The sequence below is a fragment of the Scylla paramamosain genome, chromosome 17, assembly GCF_035594125.1.
Source record: "Scylla paramamosain isolate STU-SP2022 chromosome 17, ASM3559412v1, whole genome shotgun sequence".
Lineage (NCBI taxonomy): Eukaryota > Metazoa > Arthropoda > Malacostraca > Decapoda > Portunidae > Scylla > Scylla paramamosain.
Genome location: NC_087167.1, coordinates 9,365,643 through 9,384,691, shown reverse-complemented (window position 1 = coordinate 9,384,691; position 19,049 = coordinate 9,365,643). Strand labels below are relative to the sequence as shown.

General features: G+C 41.8%; 1 protein-coding gene across 6 annotated transcripts in view; it reads right to left on the bottom strand.

Annotated features, from left to right (window-relative positions):
- Positions 1 to 5,202: 5,202 nt before the first annotated feature.
- LOC135108443 (uncharacterized) overlaps positions 5,203 to 19,049 on the bottom strand; it is a 129,746-nt gene continuing 115,899 nt past the window's right edge. For all 6 annotated transcript variants that reach the window (XM_064019470.1, XM_064019465.1, XM_064019466.1 and 3 more), the window contains 3 exons: positions 11,368 to 11,517; positions 10,043 to 10,189; positions 5,203 to 8,816 (listed from right to left, as the gene is read on the bottom strand). In XM_064019470.1, coding sequence (XP_063875540.1) covers positions 7,315 to 8,816; positions 10,043 to 10,189; positions 11,368 to 11,517 — 1,799 coding nt within the window. In that variant the 3' untranslated portion in view covers positions 5,203 to 7,314. The remainder of the gene's footprint in view (positions 8,817 to 10,042; positions 10,190 to 11,367; positions 11,518 to 19,049) is intronic.

Below are 19,049 nucleotides of genomic sequence, written 5' to 3'. Positions count from 1 at the left end.
AAAGTGAAGTTTCAGAACCAACATCACCATCTGTGTTAAAAGAATTAAAACAAAATTGGCAATGCATGTGTACTGAGGCAAGCTAACAAGAATAACATGGATAACATTATGTACAACTTACTTTAAAAATGATTGCAAATGCATAAACTGCACAATTGAATAGGTTAAAGTGCATCTATCCAAGTGGGTTTAGATTCATTATCTTTGGTAACAATGTACGTAAGCACATCTTGCATGGTGCAGCTTTTTTTTTTTTTTTTGAGAAAAAATGTAAATAATCGAATAATTTTGGCATCCAACCACAATCTGACGCTTTCTTTGATCAAGTGAATCATTAATGCACTCCAATGGATATGATCATTGTTATGTGTACTGATTTGGCTGATCTATTTTGGGGCCATAAATAATTGCCTATGTTTGCTTCCACCAGGTCCCCCAGCTTGCCATATTTAGTATGAGATATAGAGATAATGGGAGTATTTTATGAAACTGCACTCTTATTGTATATATATTTTCATCTCTTTTTGGTGCAAATCTTTTTAATATTATGATTAAAAATAATCATGTTTAAGTATATCCTGAAATGTTTTACATTTAATCCTCATGTTTCCACTGAAGTCCACTCTTCGGAACTAAAAGAATTCAAAGACCCATAATTCCATGTGTCATAGTCCATAATCTCTCAGCATTCTTCAATCATGGTCACAATGTTAAGTAAACATGTATTCTACCATCTTGAGTGCTCCTTCCTAACAATTTCCTTCAGGTTGTGGACACCTAACATGAAATGCAAAAGGGTTTCCTTTGTATGGATTGTGTAAAAATTTCTATATTCAAACACACAGTAAAAATTTCTATATTCAAACACACAGTAACTAAGTGGAAAAATTGACAAGATCATTTAACAACTCCTAATATAAATATGAGATGCCTTGGTCTTTAAAAGCGAGTCAGAGACTGTCATGTTATTATGTCTTTGATTTAATAAGGGCAAAATACACAGGTAACCAAACATGATAATGGGAGTAACATGGAAATAGATGCCCAATGTTTTCTAAGGACACGCTTTGTTTAAGCCCTTTCACGTGGGCAGTTTGGTCGTGCGACTCGGCACCGTCACCAGAGCGCAACCGGGTCGCGCCAGCGAGTTCTCCGTGTAAATAGGCTTGTTGCTAAAAAGCTTCTTTTGCCGTCGTCGTCAACGCTAACGATCACTATGGATGCATTCCATAACATATGAGCGATTGACAGTGGGACAGTTTTACAAAGTAATAAACAATCTTAAAGCAGATTATGCTAAATTAACTATTTTAGGTTGTCACATTCTCACATTAATCAAACCCCACATTCAAAAAATAGACAAGCATGAGAAGGAGCATCCCTAATAGGGATTAAAAATACATATAAACAAACAACGGTCGTGCGCTCAAACGGCAAAAAGTCACTCATATGAAAAGGCTCCAAGCGACCAATCACAGCGATCGGTCATGAGGACAGGCGACTAGCCGTCTCAGTTGCGTGCATCAAACGCCCGTGAAAAACCACTGTCGAAAACGATGGAAAGATATGGGAACTCACTCCCCCGCGGCAGAGCTGCCGTTTCGCACAAACAAAACGCCCGTGTGAAAGAACCCTGACAGTCATTGTAAACTATAGGGACTGATCCTGAGTCCTTGACACCTCATCATTAATGATAATTACTGGCGACGAAAATGCAATAGATATCACCAGTGATAACATTGGCGATTAACATGTAATATATATCACCACATTGGTAAGTTTATCAAGTATTCACCGAGGCTCGGCTAATCTCATATTGGTTAATCCGCATGTCACGTCTGTGTTACACACAAACACGAAACTCGCTTGTCATGAAGAAGGCTCGGTGACCTTGTCGTATACATAAAAACAAACTGTGGGGCACGTGTCTAGTATGGCTGTAATAGCACCCGAGGGTGTGACGAAATTCGACATTTTCTTAGTCCAGCGAGCTCTGCACCAGTCAAAAGTAAACATTTAAATGATTTTCTATTGTTTATAACTGGGATTTGTAGATAGTTGCATATTAGGAGTTCATGATATCTATAGAGCTAATCCCTCCAATCACGCCCTGCCATTCGTGAGGCTACCAATTACGATTTTCCACGGTAGGTTCAGTTACACTTACATGTTTTAGGGATACGTCAGGTGTTTTGATAGAGGCTCACTTATCTCTTAATATAGCTAGCTAGTGGAGGGAGGTGAAGCAGAAAGTGCCAGTGTTTTAGCAGGCCAAGAAGGTCACTATGCGAGATACTTAGCAACAGCAATGTTTAAGATGCGATATACAAGCAAAGAAGGGGTTTCATATATTCATTAAGGAAGCCACCAGACTCTACCCACCTCCATCGCCCTGAGAATCTCCACACCACATCGGTTACTCACATCAGTAGCTCACACCGGTAAGGCATAACGGTATTATTTTTACGGTATTATTTTTTAAGTCCCTCATTAGGTTAGGTTATGCTTGGTTAGGTTAGGTTATGCTAGGTTAGATTAGGTAACGATATGCTGGGTAAGTTAGGTTAATGTCCAGGGGGGAGGGGAGTGCGAGTGTCCAGGTTAGGTTAATTCGAAATACAGGGAAATTGCCTTAGATTTTTTAATGTCCATATTTCCCGTAATTTTTCATCCGCCTCCCCAAAAGACTCCTAATTCGCCACAGGCCTCCAAGCTTGTTTGAGGGATTATTTGGGGAAATGGGATGGGCGGACTTATCAAGAAATACCCTCCAATCACGAGTATTTTTGATGGACATTAGTTTCACTATGAAAGCCACTGAATCTAAATAATTTTCCATAATGATGATGACGCTAACATTATTATTTAAACTGCTAAAATGTGACCAGCTAAATAACTAATCATATGCATTGCTGATAGGTGATGCATGGGTTCAAAGCACCCCAGATAGTGAGATCTAACACAGGGAACACGCCTACCTTTATGTTGGATTCTGCGTGAACTGAAATATAAAACTGCAGTAATACTATTGTATTATATCTATTACGTATTAATAATACCTTGTAATTCAATTACATTGTTGACGTTAACAATCATGACCTGCTTTTCGAGTGTCAAGCACCCCACAAGCAAACGTATTCTTACTTGTTACTTGTTTGCGATCTGAAGCAATTCTCTCCGAGATCTTACGGTATCAAAACACTACTGAGTGACTGCAACCGTACTACCACTAACACATGATCGGTCAGATGCACGTGTACTACCAAATTTTGACGCAGATGATGGGAGGACAGCGGGACTGATACTCAGTGCGCCAGGGAAATCTTACTCAGGAGTACAGGCAGTCCTGCAGCCACTATTACGGCGGTGGTTACATTAACGCAGGATCGTTTTCGTGAACCTCACGCATTACACATCTCACTGTTTATTTCAGAGTAATTCCTTCTTAAGCAAAGCACTCATGTAATAGCCAGAAAACAGCCGTGGACAGACACAGCACTCACACATGATAGCCACCGTACAATCGCCCACACGCGGCGATGCCCGACCGATGGCGACTCCTGGCGGTGACGCCTTGACCACAACGGCGCAACCTCCACATGCGATCGGGTGATGATTTCACAAATGAATAAGTATTTTTCTTTTACAATCGTGATAAACAAATTTCAGTCGTCACATGCTCCGAGGCAGTGAGTTACCGATACCATCATGGAGAGAAAAAAATAACAATTATTCATAATACAATTATAAATGCAATACGCAATCAAATATTAACGCAATCAAGGAAAATTATAAAATTGTACTAGAGGCTATGCTGTAATCGTAATCTTAGCAAGGTAACGAGCTCTTCCCGCTTCACTGACTGCTGTAAGCGATCGAAGGCTTCGAAGCTTCATTTCGTGGCGTTTGCCGCTCCCCCGAGATGTGACGGTGGATCGGTGTGGTAAGCTTAGCTTCATTTTAAATGTAGTTTTATAGTCAACGTCTGGTTTCCATTATGAAAAGACGAATTTAGTATATTTGTGTTAGGCAGTATTTATCAAACACTATGATGCCGATGGTAATCGCACTATGATAACTAGGAAGAAAGTCACTAAGCATTCAAATATCGTCTGGGTAAAAAACGGAAACTGCTGATCAGTTTTATTTACATTATGGTCATGAAATATTCATGTGTAATCATTACTTGAGTTTTATGGAATTAAGTCAAGATAAAAAATAAAATAAAATAAATAAATAAACAATGAAAACTAATTGCTGATCATTTTCACTTGCACTGCTTGATTTAAGTGGAGACCATCGCTATAAGTTACAGGAAACCCAAATTAACTAGTTGAGATTATATACAGCGGCCAACAGTTTCGTCATGTGTAGCTACTTCGAGTGCCACTAAACCCAGTGCACAAAAAATACTATACCTACTGCTTATGGATTCCATTTCTTCCTTTTTGCACGTTCCTGTGTGTGTGTGTGTGTGTGTGAAACCCTCTTGCATTTCTATGTAGTCGACTAAACACTGTTCCATGACTCAGAATGCTTCATCTTAGTCTTAACACTTTTAAAGCCAAGAAGATTCAATTAGGAGAAGGCCACAATTATAAAGGGTGACGCAAGGCCAGGTGACGTCAGCCACCCCCACCGTGATGGAATGGGCAGATGACACAGCTGCTTTTATCTCAGTTTTCTTCACTCTTTAGATGCTTCCATAATGAAATATTGATTCAAAAAGTTATGCAACAAAGTATCGCATAAGTAATTCAGTGACAAATATAATCATAAAGGGATAAGATAATACATAGTGCCCATTGCTGAGCTTGTGGCTTCCCCTCCTCCCTCCTTCCCTCTCCCTCATCAGGATTTACCAGCCCTAGATAAAAAAAAAAAAAATAAATAAATAAATAAATAAATAAAATAAATAAATAAATAAATAAATAAAACAAAATAAATAAGTAAATAAATAAATAAATAGATAAATATATATATATATATATATATATATATATATATATATATATATATATATATATATATATATATATATATATATATATAATAAAATAGAGTAAAGTTAACTAAGGTAAGTGATTAATGGTGTGATTGAGTTTATCACTTTATAATATATATATATATATATATATATATATATATATATATATATATATATATATATATATATATATATATATATATATATACACACACACACACACACACACACACACTTACAAAGGGAATGGGATTTAATTAAAGACAAAAAAAAAAAAAAAATGCCTAATACTTCTCAATAAAAAATTTTGTGGCTCGCTTATGGCCTATTAGAAGAAATACTTGATATATGAGTGACATTATTTACTTCAAGAGGAGTAGTGTCCTCATGATCACACATCATCTGACTATGGGATGTCTAAGGGTACACCCCTTAAAACAATTCTACTCAGGTGATTTCAAGCCACGCTGCTGTCCCCAATGTTATTCCTTGAACTGTGTACACCACTACACCTAGTAGTTCTGGAGTCAAACTGTCAGCTATAGCAAATAATATAATAACAATTTTAAAAATACTAATAAAAGTAAGAACATTATCGTTCCTTTAATTGCTCTGTAAGGCGGTCCAGCCGTGAGCAGCACGTGACACGAGCCTCGTTAAGACCTGAAAGAGGGAAGCATGCCTCGCCTCGCCAGCTTAACACTTCCCTAAAGACAACATGCGTCGCTTGACTTTTAAATTTCCTTCCTTAAAAATACATTCTAACATTTGATGCAGTTCGTTAGTCGAAACACAACACTATAGTCCGAATCAGAAATATTTAAAAGTGCACGAATAAAATGAAGTTACACCTTGATTAGGCATTGTCCTAAATATGGTACACTTGAATAGAAAAAAAAAATGTGTTTTTTTGTTTTTGTTTTGCAGTAACACACCTGCAATCATGTAGTCAGTGCGACAGACTCAACAGGTAAACAATGAGTGTGGTTTAAGACAGAAAGAATATCAGGAACAGAATATCAGGCAGTGATAAAAAACACGTTATTACATGTACACATTCATACAATGCAGCAAACAGCAGACAACAGACAGCAGATCCAGCCAGTCCTGCACGCACACACAGCACCACCGCACCGCTCTTCACTATAGCCAGCCCTTACTTGGGTTCCGTTTGGACGAAGTTCGTTACCACAGTATAATAACATGATATCGGAATACCTATACCATAATACTGTACAATAATACAATGCCAGCACTCCTTGTTCCTTGTTTCTTTGTTATCATTACGTATTCTCTGAAGACTGAGACACGCGCATGCTGCCTCTAAAGCACCGCTGTGCAGGCGACGACTCCATGTCCGTCCTCACACACGGCTCCTCTTTGGCACATCCCTGTTTGGGGCTGACCTAACAACATCCCCAGAACACTAATGGTGCTTTCTAAAATAATAATGAATAATATAATCATTCCATAAACACAACAAAGTATACAATAAAAGCAAACGGACTAGATACTGGCTATGGACTGGCCTGATTCCTCTTCCTTATCCTGCAGTGAAAGCCCGGGTCTTCTCCAAGCTGCTTCCTCTCACCACACTGCTGCCACTGCAACAGTCACAAGCCGTAAACTTATAGACCCTGGCTTATGATAAACAAAGCTGCAGCATGCCTGGAATTATAACTTGGTGTCTGATGTAAAGGTGAATCACAACATACGAATTTTCTGTAAAGAAAATAAAACATTGTGGATGGAGGCAACAGGCAGAGTTTGACAAAAGATGTGATTTCAATGCCTGGGCTTTCAGGTGCTGCCAGGCCATTGCCTGGTTTGCACCGGCTCGCTCCTGACCCACCCTATCAGCACAGGAACGAATGATCACGTGGCGCAAAGGATAAGGAATAACTGATACGCTCAGGAGGCTGCCAGTAACTGATGCACAATATAACTATCAAACATGCAAAAAAGATAAGCACTAAAACATTGCAGGTGAACGAGGTCCACAGTATCAAGACTAAATGTTGAGGATTAACATTAAACTGCTCCTGACGGAAATACATAGCGACTTGAAGCTACGCGAGCACAGGACGGGATACTTGGACAGATATACGTATTACGCACGTTCATATGTGAGAAATATATTACTCATTCGGGCGTCTACCTAAGAGGAAAAAATATATGTATATGTTTATCCTGGGAATGATTAAGCTTGGAATGAATGTGATTCCTCATATTCTTTGTACAAAATGCATCTCTGTAATGGATGGAAGGCAACTCTATATTACATGATCACGGCCTCAATAACACTGCTTCCCTAGGGACTCTGCCCATTAAAACGGCAAGTCGAGTTTCCATACTGATATCGGTCGTTTGAAGGCCGTCATCTGGTCCATTTCCTTCCCACCAACAATATACATAGCACTGGGAGCGTTAGGCTCCAGTGTAGACTCCTCCCTCATGAAAGGGTTGATACGAGGGGGCGGGGGTTCCCTGTCCCTCTCGCCTGAACGTCCACCCGCTTGTCCTCCAGAGCTGCTCTTTGGTTGGCCTGACGAGAAAGTTACTCTGGAGACAGAAGTAACATTCTTGTCAGCAGCGCCATTTGTCCCAGAGGATTGATGATCATCAGTGTGAGTCTTGCTGAACCGCGCCGTCTGGTTGTCAAAGGTTACAAAGTCCTCCACGGGAGTGAACTTGAAATCGAGGGGAGTGCGTCGCTCCATTTCCACTCCCAGGCCAATGCCGGAGTCTGGTGGTGTCCTAAGTATTTCGGCAAATTCCTTGTGTCTGAGGCTTTCCAGATCCAGCGCGCCAGTGCGCCAGTAATCCTGGCTCAGCAGCCCACCACTGCTTTCCTGTGCCGGGTCAAAGCCTACATAGTTTGGGTTCGAAAAACTACTGAGTCCCCCCACAGGATTGCTGGTGGAACCAAAGAGATTAGTGTTACTACTGAGGTTGCTGTCAGTGGTACAGGAGAAGGACATGAGGTTTTCACTGATGCTGGTGTCTGCCGATCGGATGTTGTCTTCTTGAGTGAAGGCCAGACGACCTTTGATGTCTGCTACTAAGTCAGCGGGATCGTCCTCCAGGCTGGCTTCCGCCTGGCCCTCCGCCGGCAGCACCGTGATCACCTTGACGTGATTGACTGGCATCTGAGAAGCTGGACCTTCCCCGTCACCATCTTTCAAATCACCAAAATTTGGCACAGAAACTATGTCTCTGGTTATACCAGTCGGCACTCCTTCGGGTCTCCCATCCTTATCCTTGCCCATCAAGTGGATACTCTGGGACTTGACGATCTTGCTGCCGAGACTGTCGCATGTGCTTGCAAGGGACTCCTCTACAATGCTTTCCGTGCTGTCATTACTGAGCATGCTATAGCTGTAATATTTTCCTAGGTGAGACAGGTTCAACTGAGAAAACTTCGAAATGGACATCTTGAGTTGGGTGGTGGAGGCATTGGTGCAGTTCTTTTGAATGAGTGAGCGGAGGCGGCTGGGATCCAAATCTTCATCCTCGTCCTCCTCCATGCATTCCTGACAAGAACATTTTGTATTCGTACTGGACACTCGGGTGGTTCCACCGCTACCTTTGGAGACGCCCCCAGGGCCAAGGGAATCATCAGGGTGGACTCTTCTGGTGCGATAAGAATCATGACTGTGGGAACTGCTGTAGCCGCTACTGCTACTGGCGGCGGAAGAGGAGCCTGCGCGGGAAGGGGTGTGGAAGCGCGGTCCCTTGGTGTGGTGAGATGGAGCCACGAAGGAGCAGAACTGAGATCTGGGCTGGGGCTTAATTCCGGAGGACACAAGCCGTTCCCACGCACCGGTAGCTGAGAGAGAGAGAGAGAGAGAGAGAGAGAGAGAGAGAGAGAGAGAGAGAGAGAGAGAGAGAGAGAGAGAAATAATTAATTACTCTGCATGTTATTTTTAGGGATATATAATAATTTCAGATAAATAAACTTGTGCTATAATCTATCCACTCTTCGAAAAGAAAGTGAAAGAGCTCTGAGGAAAATGGGAAATATAGATTCGTTACGACTAATTCTCCAAAGAACTAATCGACAAAGACAATTCTGAAGTGTTGCCTGATTTTTTTTTTTCTTTTTTAATTAAGAGTCACCGTTCGGTGTTTTTATATGCAGTCAAATCACGTCTTTCAAAGCAAAAGCTTTTAATCACGCGTCTACTATAAGGTGCCTGAAATTTCTGTCACATTTCTTTCCTTATGCTATAACTATTACTACTGTTATAACAATAGCAGTAGCAACAACAACAAAAAAAGAAGTACTACTAGTACTGTTACTACTACTACTACTACTACTACGACTACTACTGCTGCTGCTGCTGCTGCTGCTGCTGCTGGTGCTACTGCTGTCGTTGTTGCTCTTGCTACTACCGCTACTACAGCAGCTACAGATACTGCTACTACTACTACTACTACTACTACTACTATTGTAGTAGTAGTAGTAGTAGTACTGCTGGTGCTGCTTGTTGATGGTGCTGATGCTGCTGGTGCTGGTGCTGCTACTACCACTACTACTACTACTACTCAAGTAGTAGTACCAGTTAATAAAAGTAAAAACAGCAGCAACAGCAGAAACACTTCTACTACTAAACTACTACTACTACTACTACTACTACTACTACTACTACTACTACTACTACTACTACTACTACTACTAACTACTACCGCTACTACTACTACTACTACTACTACTACTACTACTACTACTACTACTACTACTACTCCTACTACTACTGCTGCTGCTGCTGCTGCTGCTGCTGCTGCTGCTGCTGCTACTACTACTACTACTACTACTGCTACAATTACTATTATTGGAACTTCAGTAGTAGTAGTAGTAGTAGTAGTAGTAGTAGTAGTAGTAGTAGTAGTAGTAGTAGCAGCAGCAGCAGCAGCAGCAGCAGCAGCAGCAGCAGTAGCAGCAGTAGCAGCAGCAGCAGCAGCAGCAGCAGCAGCAGCAGCAGCAGCAGCAGCAGTACAATTCAACCCACAAAACAAACCATCTCAAGAGGTGGACTACAAAAAGCAGCTTACCAAAGTGGTACCGCCACAGGTCGTTGAGCACCTCGCCCTGCCGCTCGCCGCCAAACACCACCATGGAGGAGTGGAGCTTGGCGGCCACGTGTGAGTGCAGGTACCCGGGGTTGGGGCGAGACCGTATCTGCGTCCACGTCTTTCCCACTGGGGAAGAGTTAGTTAGCGGTGAGAGAGAGAGAGAGAGAGAGAGAGAGAGAGAGAGAGAGAGAGAGAGAGAGAGAGAGAGAGAGAGAGAGAGAGAGAGAGAGAGAGAGACACTTGACCTATTCTCTTCCAGGAAAACTTATCTCTCTTACTCTTCTTGAATTGTTGGCTTTGTACCTTGGGTCACTCTGGCCACCATTCATCCTTCCCGCCTCCTCTCCTCCCCTACTTTCCTTCCCTTCTCTTCTTTTTTTTTTCGTCCGACTTTCTGTTTTCACTTCTTCCTGCCGTCTTCCACATTCAATCGCTATAACAATCATAATAACAATGCTATAACTGTACTACGTAAAGTGAGTCAGTCATAAAGAGAAGAAAAGTCGTCAAATAGTAGAGGAAAGGTAAATTTCCTGGAAAATTCGTATTCTTACCACACTTAAAAATCAGAAATAAAATAACATCAACAGAAAAAAAAGAAAAAAAAAACATTCAGAAACATTTTTAAGACTAGGAATGGTATACTGCCGAGAACACTTGTATGTGCAGTCTACTCGTGCAAGACATGTGTGAGTCAAAATTACTAAAATCCTGAATGAATATGATGTCGGTGTAAAAAAAAAAAAAAGATAAATGACAGGTATATTAAATTTTAAGTGCTTACTGAAAATATGTACGGAATATGTAAACACACACACACACACACACACACACACACACACACACACACTGAAGGAAAGAAGAGAAAAGCGAAATTTTTACAATATTCAAAAGCCGTATGGAGATTACTGAGTATGGGAGGACAAAGGGAGATAAATATGTAACAGAAAAAAAAAAAAAGCTTAAACAATGGGGAGAAATTCTTGTTCTCATTCAGAAATATTGACACCTGGAATGAACTGGCAGGAGAGGTGGTGTGTGTATGGAACTAACAACTTTAAGCTTGAGTGAAATAGATATACGTAAAGAGACGGAACATGAGCCTTTTAATATGTAAGAGAGACTCAACAAAAAGGAAGGAAAATAAAAAGGCCCACTGAGGTGCCGCTAAAGGAAAGAGCCAAATGGATTATTAAAAATCGTCCTGACAAATACCGGATGCTATAACTAGATGATTACAACTACGTAAATCCCACACACACACACACACACACACACACACACACACACACACACACACACACCTGTATCAAAGCGCCAGAAGTCGTTGCGCTCCTGCAGATCCGTCATGCCGCCGTACACCCACATGGCGTCGTCGTGCAGCACGGCAGAGTGGGCGTGGCGCGGGGCAGGTTGCTCCCCACGGGACGACACGGGGCTCCAGGTCTCCTCCTCTGTGAAGTGCATCATTATCATCACAATTATGTACTATCAACATTTTCGATAGTTTAGGGTACACTGCGTAATTATTATCTAATAACAAGAGAGTAATGTAGCACGCTGGTTATGACAAAATAATAACTACGAGAAGGGTAGTTACCGTCTGAAAATGAAAGAAAAATAATAAAAATCACATGTTGCGCAAGTCAAGCAAGTTGTCTGTGACTGTGAACGGCTTTTGCTTACTTTCAGAAAATGTTTCCTCCTATTGTTCACATTTTGCTGCGGGCTGTTGAGGAAAAGCTTTTCTTACAATGAGGACAAGCCGTTCGCACCACATAGATAACTTTATTGGTCCACTGAATATTTTAATACTTTACTACATAGCTCAAAGACCAATAATTTTTTAAGGAAGGGTTCGATTTGCTTTGATAGCTATCAGTCAAGGCCATCAGAGCAATAAACGCCATGACTAAGAATTCTACGAGTATTACGAGGCAAGGGGCACCAGTCCTGTGCAAGCCGGTGGTTCTGGGAACAAATGGCCTCATGCGCATGATGATAAGTACCGGTGAACATCGCGCGGGTCGAGGAGGAACGTGTTAATAAGGAAAAGAGCCATGACGTGGAAGTGACGCATTAGCACGAATTTGGTATAATATAGAAAAATAACATCTTTTACATGATGGGACAGATTGAATCCAATATGACCATCACTGAAAATGTTACGAGAATCTTTGAAATCTAAGATAATAATGGGCAGGAAACGACCAAACGAGCTAGTGAGGAATGATCAACAAAGTCATGGATGAGGATAACAGGTGGAGGGTAGGTATGTTTCGTCCAGGGACTGCCACATGTAGGCCTGGCGGCTTCTTACAGCTTCCCTTATTTTCTTATGTTCTTATGTTTTTACCAGAAAGGGTTATGAAAAAAATAGTTATGAAATACGAGGTAGAAATCAAATCACTGAGAACAATGAACACTTTCCTCATCATGTTACACTTAACGAACGGCACTTTGCGCTTTCCAGCAGCTCGTGGCCTCGCGTCGCCGTAACCTCATTGTCGCAGTCCCGGAAACTAGTCAGTCCATCAATCTGTTTCTGGCACTCCACATTCTTAATTCACACGCCAATGTCACTATCTGGGTAAAGACCCGCATGTCTCTCACTAATATCACCATGAAGTGTTTGCTAACCCTTCTCCGGGTTATTCATGTTTCCTTCATTCCAGCTACGACGTGATCAGCCGACTGCCATCCTTTCCGAACCTATAATGTTCGATTATTTTCAGTCGAACATAGGCATGGAAATTTTCTCATGAAGATGATGATGATGATGATGATGGTGATGATAATGATGATAATAATAATGATGATGGCTATGATAATGACCATCATCATTAACATCAACGTCAGTATTTATCATTCCTTGAAGACATTTCGGACCTACTGTCTTCCATTTTCTTACATAATCACGAGGAAATGTAATTTTTAAGGTACAACCCCACCTAACACAAAACAACCCCGTGTTCCTCAAGCATTGCCCCATTAGCCACTACCTCTTATCTGTACCTAAAGAAATTTGACGTTTGAGTGCAATCTAATTCTATTCAAGTACTTTGGAGAAAATATCCATCCATTAACTAACATATATGTAAAATTAAGAAAAAAAGAAGGCTGTGATGATGGGCCTGAGAGCTAACACAATACTACTACTACTACTACTACTACTACTAATAATAATAATAATAATAATAATAATAATAACATAAGAACATAAGAACATAAGAAATAAGGGAAGCTGCAAGAAGCGACCAGGCTTACACGTGGCAGTCCCTGTAAGAAACACACCTACCTATTTCCATCTGTTATCCCCATCCATAAACTTGTCACACAATAATAATAATAATACATAATACATAATAAAAAGCAATGCAAAATTTCCCTAAGCCGTCAACTAGATCCTGGAAATTCAATTGTCACTTGTCTCCTCCTGTGGATCCCTGGATTCAAGGAGTGAGGGGACTGGAGTGCCAATTGCAATTCTGGGACTACCTCGTATGAAAAAATGCATCGGGAATGTCCTGGTTATGAATTATGGAATACCGTCATTTCAGAAAGGAAGGTACAATCGTACCATTCGGCGTTTTGTTCATGCAAGCCTTATTTTGCCTCAGCAACGGCACGTTTACCACGATTTTTGGCTCCCACATTTGGTATTTGGTGTAATTTTATTATTATTATTATTATTATTATTATTATTATTATTATTATTATTATTATTATTATTATTATCATTATTATCATTATTATTATTATTATTATTAATATTATTATTACAATAATAATAATTATTATTATTATTATTATTAATATTAGTGGTAGTAGTGATAGTAGTAGTAGCAGTAGTAGGAGTAGTAGTATAATCATCATCATCATCATCGTTGTTGTTGTTGTTGTTGTTGTTGTTGCTGTTGCTGCTGCTGCTGCTGCTGCTGCTGCTGCTGCTGCTGCTGTTGTTATAGCTACTACTACTACTACTACTAATACTACTACTACTGCTACTATCACCACTGACTACTATTATTATCACAACATTTTTTTTTCCGATAACCTTGTCTGAGAGGTAACACAATTCAAAATACGAATGCTTCATACAGGAGGATTATGTTCAAATACTTTTGTTTATGGCACAGTCCAGCCCTCATCACGTCAAGCCATGGAAGTACGAGTTAAAATGTTGAACAATACGGAGTGGCTTATGATGTTTATTTTAATCCTGACAAATGATCACTGTTGATATTGCGTTGTTGGAATACTCACAACTAAACTGTAAATACGATAGCATTTTACCAGAGAGAGAAACATCTAAACTACTCACCGTTCTGTATAAATAATAATTTAATATCACGCCAATGATTAAAGATATGAAGTTCAGAGCAAATGTTATCACTAATCCTTTCCACGTGTGTCGGATACTCCAATAACCTCACGCGCTCGTATGACCTTCACATCTCACCCTCGCCAACTCAACCTCCAGTCCTCCCTTCCCTCTGAGCCTCAAGGCGTGGTGATATAAGCAGCCTCCCATAAGGTGGAGGAGACGTGAGAGGCGGCGGCGGAGTTACAATACGAGTACACAATGCTGGTAGTCTCGCCTCATCCTTGACCTCACTCCAGGCTCCTCCTCTTTCTCCTGCTCCTCCGCGTCCACTTCCTACTACTCCTCTTTCTTCAGAGTTTGTCTAGAACCCGAGCGTCTTCGAGTGGCACTAAGACATCTCGACTCGCCGCCTCCTTTCATATCCAAGTCTCTGCGAGCACTCTTGAGGACGTTGGAGCCGAAGGGGATGCATGGGACGAGGCAGATGGGGGTATGGGGAGTGAAGCAGATAAAGCATGAGAAATGAGATAGATGTGACAAGGATAGCGAGGCAGACAGGACTTCGGGAATGAGCCAGATCGGGCAAGGACAAAGGCAAGGGCAAGGGTAAGGCAGATGGACGGGCAGGTCTCGTGTCACAAATAGGACCAGTGACAAAAAAGATAATCTGACATGACCGTGAAAGGTTTGAGCGCCGCTTCATGAAAACCAATAATGCACAAGGGACATGAAATCTGTTCAGTGGAGTGTCATGGCAGCAGTGCGTGCCATCGAGCAGACTGGGCGCAAGGAATCACAACCTCCTGAAGTGTGGAATGCTCTTTTGTTATCTCTTTCATATTGACTAAATTTTCGCAAAGGCAAAGATACAATACAACATTTTCCAGTTGCCTTCGGTACAAAAGCCTCACTCGCTCCCAAAATCAGCCAAGGTTCCGTACTGATGGCAATTCGCTTGCCTGCAAAGCACCAGCACCGCCCCCTCCTGGGAGGACGGATGACCTGCCGCCGCCATCTCAGTTATGGTATTGGCTATCATCACCAGGCACGGGACGGAAAAATGTTTACCACTAAGCTTTATTCCTCCTTTGTAATGCTGATGACAAGTAGTTATGCGTGGAAAGAGTGTAGCTATTGAAAGAAGACCTCTCCCCGCTTGTCCTGACGTGGAGAGACAGTTGAAGGAATGCCAGATGAGAAGTACGGTGTTCTCTAAGGGATCATACAATTATTGAAACTACATAATCGACTCCTCGTCCCGTCAATTACTATTTTTAATAATGATCTAAATAACACCACTGTCGGATCCTGAGAAATCGAGCGCCAGCAGATTCAGACCGTGACCTCAGACACTGAACTGAATGCAAGAAAAAAATGGCAAAGACACACAAGTTGCGACTCTGTTACACCAATCCAGACCGTCACACAGGCTTAATCAAGAACACAACTACACGGCCAGAGCCAAAGAAAGAGACTATAGAAATAATTACTTCGATCATTTGATATCCATTATTGTGCTTTTCATCATCATCATCATCATCATCATCCTTTCTTCTGTTTTCTTCTCAGTTCTTTTCTCTCATCTTTCGAGGGCTAAGATACAGAAAGTCATTTCTTGTGCTTCATAAAGTGCGACTCACACGAAATATAAGTAAAATAAGGACGGCGGCAAGCAGCGCCTTCCCAGCAGTTTCATATTCCCGCCAAACAAGATGCAGACGCTTGATATGAACCTCTTATTACTCTGTTACTTCCTTATACTTATTTTTTTCTTTTCACGTTGACATTTTGCATGTAAAGAAGAATTAAGTCTGTATAAGAATATATTACTACTACTACTACTACTACTACTACTACTGCAACTACTACATGGTTAATAATTTCATCTCGCAGGAGTACTTGAGTCATAATTAACTTTGGTGTTGCTGCAGTACCTCGATCGTAAATGGCCGTCATCCATATGCAGCAAACTTATACACTCGTACTCTTCATCTTGTGCACAACATTAATTAACGCAGCGGGGATCTGAATGCATCAGTGGCACACACAGGCGTAACTAATCAACACATATCTCCTTCACGGGTGTTGAGTGTGTGGACACCTCTTCATCTGCTCCCCTGAGAGGCTGAGACACGCACACAATTATTGCACTGCCTAAATTACTCCTTGCTGGGTGCTCCACTGGGTTCTTGTCTTGCTTTATGGCTTCCTCAGAGCTTCCCCCGTGTCGTGGTGCTGTGTGTAGTATGAGTGGTAGTGGGCGCTACCACTAACCGCCTCACTTATATAGTGTTTCTGAAGAGGTACAATAATGACAGGATAATGCAAGGTTTGGTACCAGAGTTGCGTAAATTTGCCATGCCGATCAGATTCCTTTCCTATTCAATTTTAGAGAGTTGCAGGATCACAAGTCTGTAGCCATTAATGAAATAAATGTAAAATAAATAGAATCAAGTATAGAGTGAAATACGAGTATATAAAGTGATTATGCATGAATACAGGTTATAAAATGACTACCTCGTACAGAGAGAGAGAGAGAGAGAGAGAGAGAGAGAGAGAGAGAGAGAGAGAGAGAGAGAGAGAGAGAGAGAGAGAGAGAGAGAGAGAGAGAGAGAGAGAGAGACTGTGGCAATAATGGAAAAAAAAGAACAATTTCACTTCATTTATGTGTGTAGTTGACAGGAAGTATAAGCGAAAGATAAAATCGATAATATGTATACAGATTATGAAATGATCACCTCTTATATTTATCTACTTATTTATCTATCTATCTATCTATCTATCTATCTATCTATCTATCTACCTATCTATCTATATAATGACGGTACCGGAAAGAACAAAATTCACATAGTTTAAGCGCGCGGCTGGCAATAAATATACTTTTTTTCTTTATTTATTAACATTAAAATCATAATCCAGGGAACATAATGGAGGTAAAGAGTTAATCACATTTCAGTAAATCATCAACCTTTTCAAAGCGAATTGCGGAAACTGAGGGTTGAGAACAAAGGAATAAATGCAATAATGAATCACGTAAAACATTTCACTTCAACATTCATTACTGATGAGAGAATAAATACCTCAGTGGGTTATTCACTTGCTCTTCTCTCTCTCTCTCTCTCTCTCTCGTATTCAGAAAAGACAGCACGGCGAATCAATAAGTAGCTTTCTCCTGTCTGTTACTCTGACGCAATGTACACACCACGCACTGCCACACGTACACCACCACCACCACCACCACCATCACCATCACTATTACGTTCTCAACACTTTACTACTTACAATGTTTACTACCACCACCACCACCACTGCCACCACTACCACTAGCTTACAATGTACAGCACCACTATCACCACCGTCCCCCCCACCACCATCATCATTATCACCAGCACCATCCTCATGCTACCAACCACTGAAAGCCACTATTACTACTACCACCATTACTACTAGTACCACCACCATCATAAATACCACAAACATCACCAACAAGCACCATTCCAACATTAAGACCAGTAACACCACTTTTATTCACTCTCATCACCACCACCACCACTACATCTACTACTAACCATCGTCACCACCAGTACACTTAACACACTCACCCTTCACCACCACCATCACCACCACCGCCGCCACATCTCAGCGAGGCGAGGCGTGTTTTGCATCCTAACCAGGGCCACTTCTGACACGAGGGGAAATGGAAGGACAGACCTCGCTCGCTTCTTTTCCTCGTCCTCCCTTCCTCCCCTGCCAGCTTATGGGTCCGAGGAGAGATGGGACGAGAGGCCAGACACTGCAGGAGCGGCGTGGGGCGTGGGGATGACGGGGAAGACGAGGGAGAGGGGACGAGGAGCAGATTAGGAAGGACGAGTGGAGGAGAGCGCGCGGGTTGGTAGGCTTCTGGATTTGAGACTACTTAACCTCGATCATCTGCAGCATGAGAGAGAGAGAGAGAGAGAGAGAGAGAGAGAGAGAGAGAGAGAGAGAGAGAGAGAGAGAGAGAGAGAGAGAGAGAGAGAGAGAGAGAGAGAGAGTGTGTGTGTGTGGTGGTGACAGTGATAGTGGTGGTGGTGGTGAAAGTGGTGGTGGAGGACCTGTAGGAGCAGCCCACCATGATCGTCAATTGGAGGAGGAGGAGGAGGAGGAGGAGGAGGAGGAGGAGGAGGAGGAGGAGGAGGAGGAAGAGGAGGAGGAGGAGGAGGACTGGTTACGTCAGCTGGGGATGATGGGAGGCGGCGGTCTGGAGAGGTAGAGAGAGAGAGAGAGAGAGAGAGAGAGAGAGAGAGAGAGAGAGAGAGAGAGAGAGAGAGAGAGAGAGAGAGAGAGAGAGAGAGAGAGAGAGAGAGAGAGAGAGAGAGAGAGAAGAGGGGAGCAAGGGAGGGAACTGGATGAGAGAGGGGAGTAAAGGGAAGGGAAGAAGGGTAGAGAGGACACATTTGGTACTGTCATGTGTTTGGGTAGGGGCTGGAAGAGAGAGAGGAAGGGAGAGAGGGAGAGGGAAGAAGGCAAGGGAGAGGAGATAAGGAAGACGAAGCAAAGGAAGAAGGGAAGCGAGGGTGAATAGGATTAAAGAAAATGAAAGGCAGGAGACGTGATATTGAGACGCTGGGAAGGAAAGGAGGAGATGCGAACAACAAGAAAAGGAGGAGGAGGAGGAGG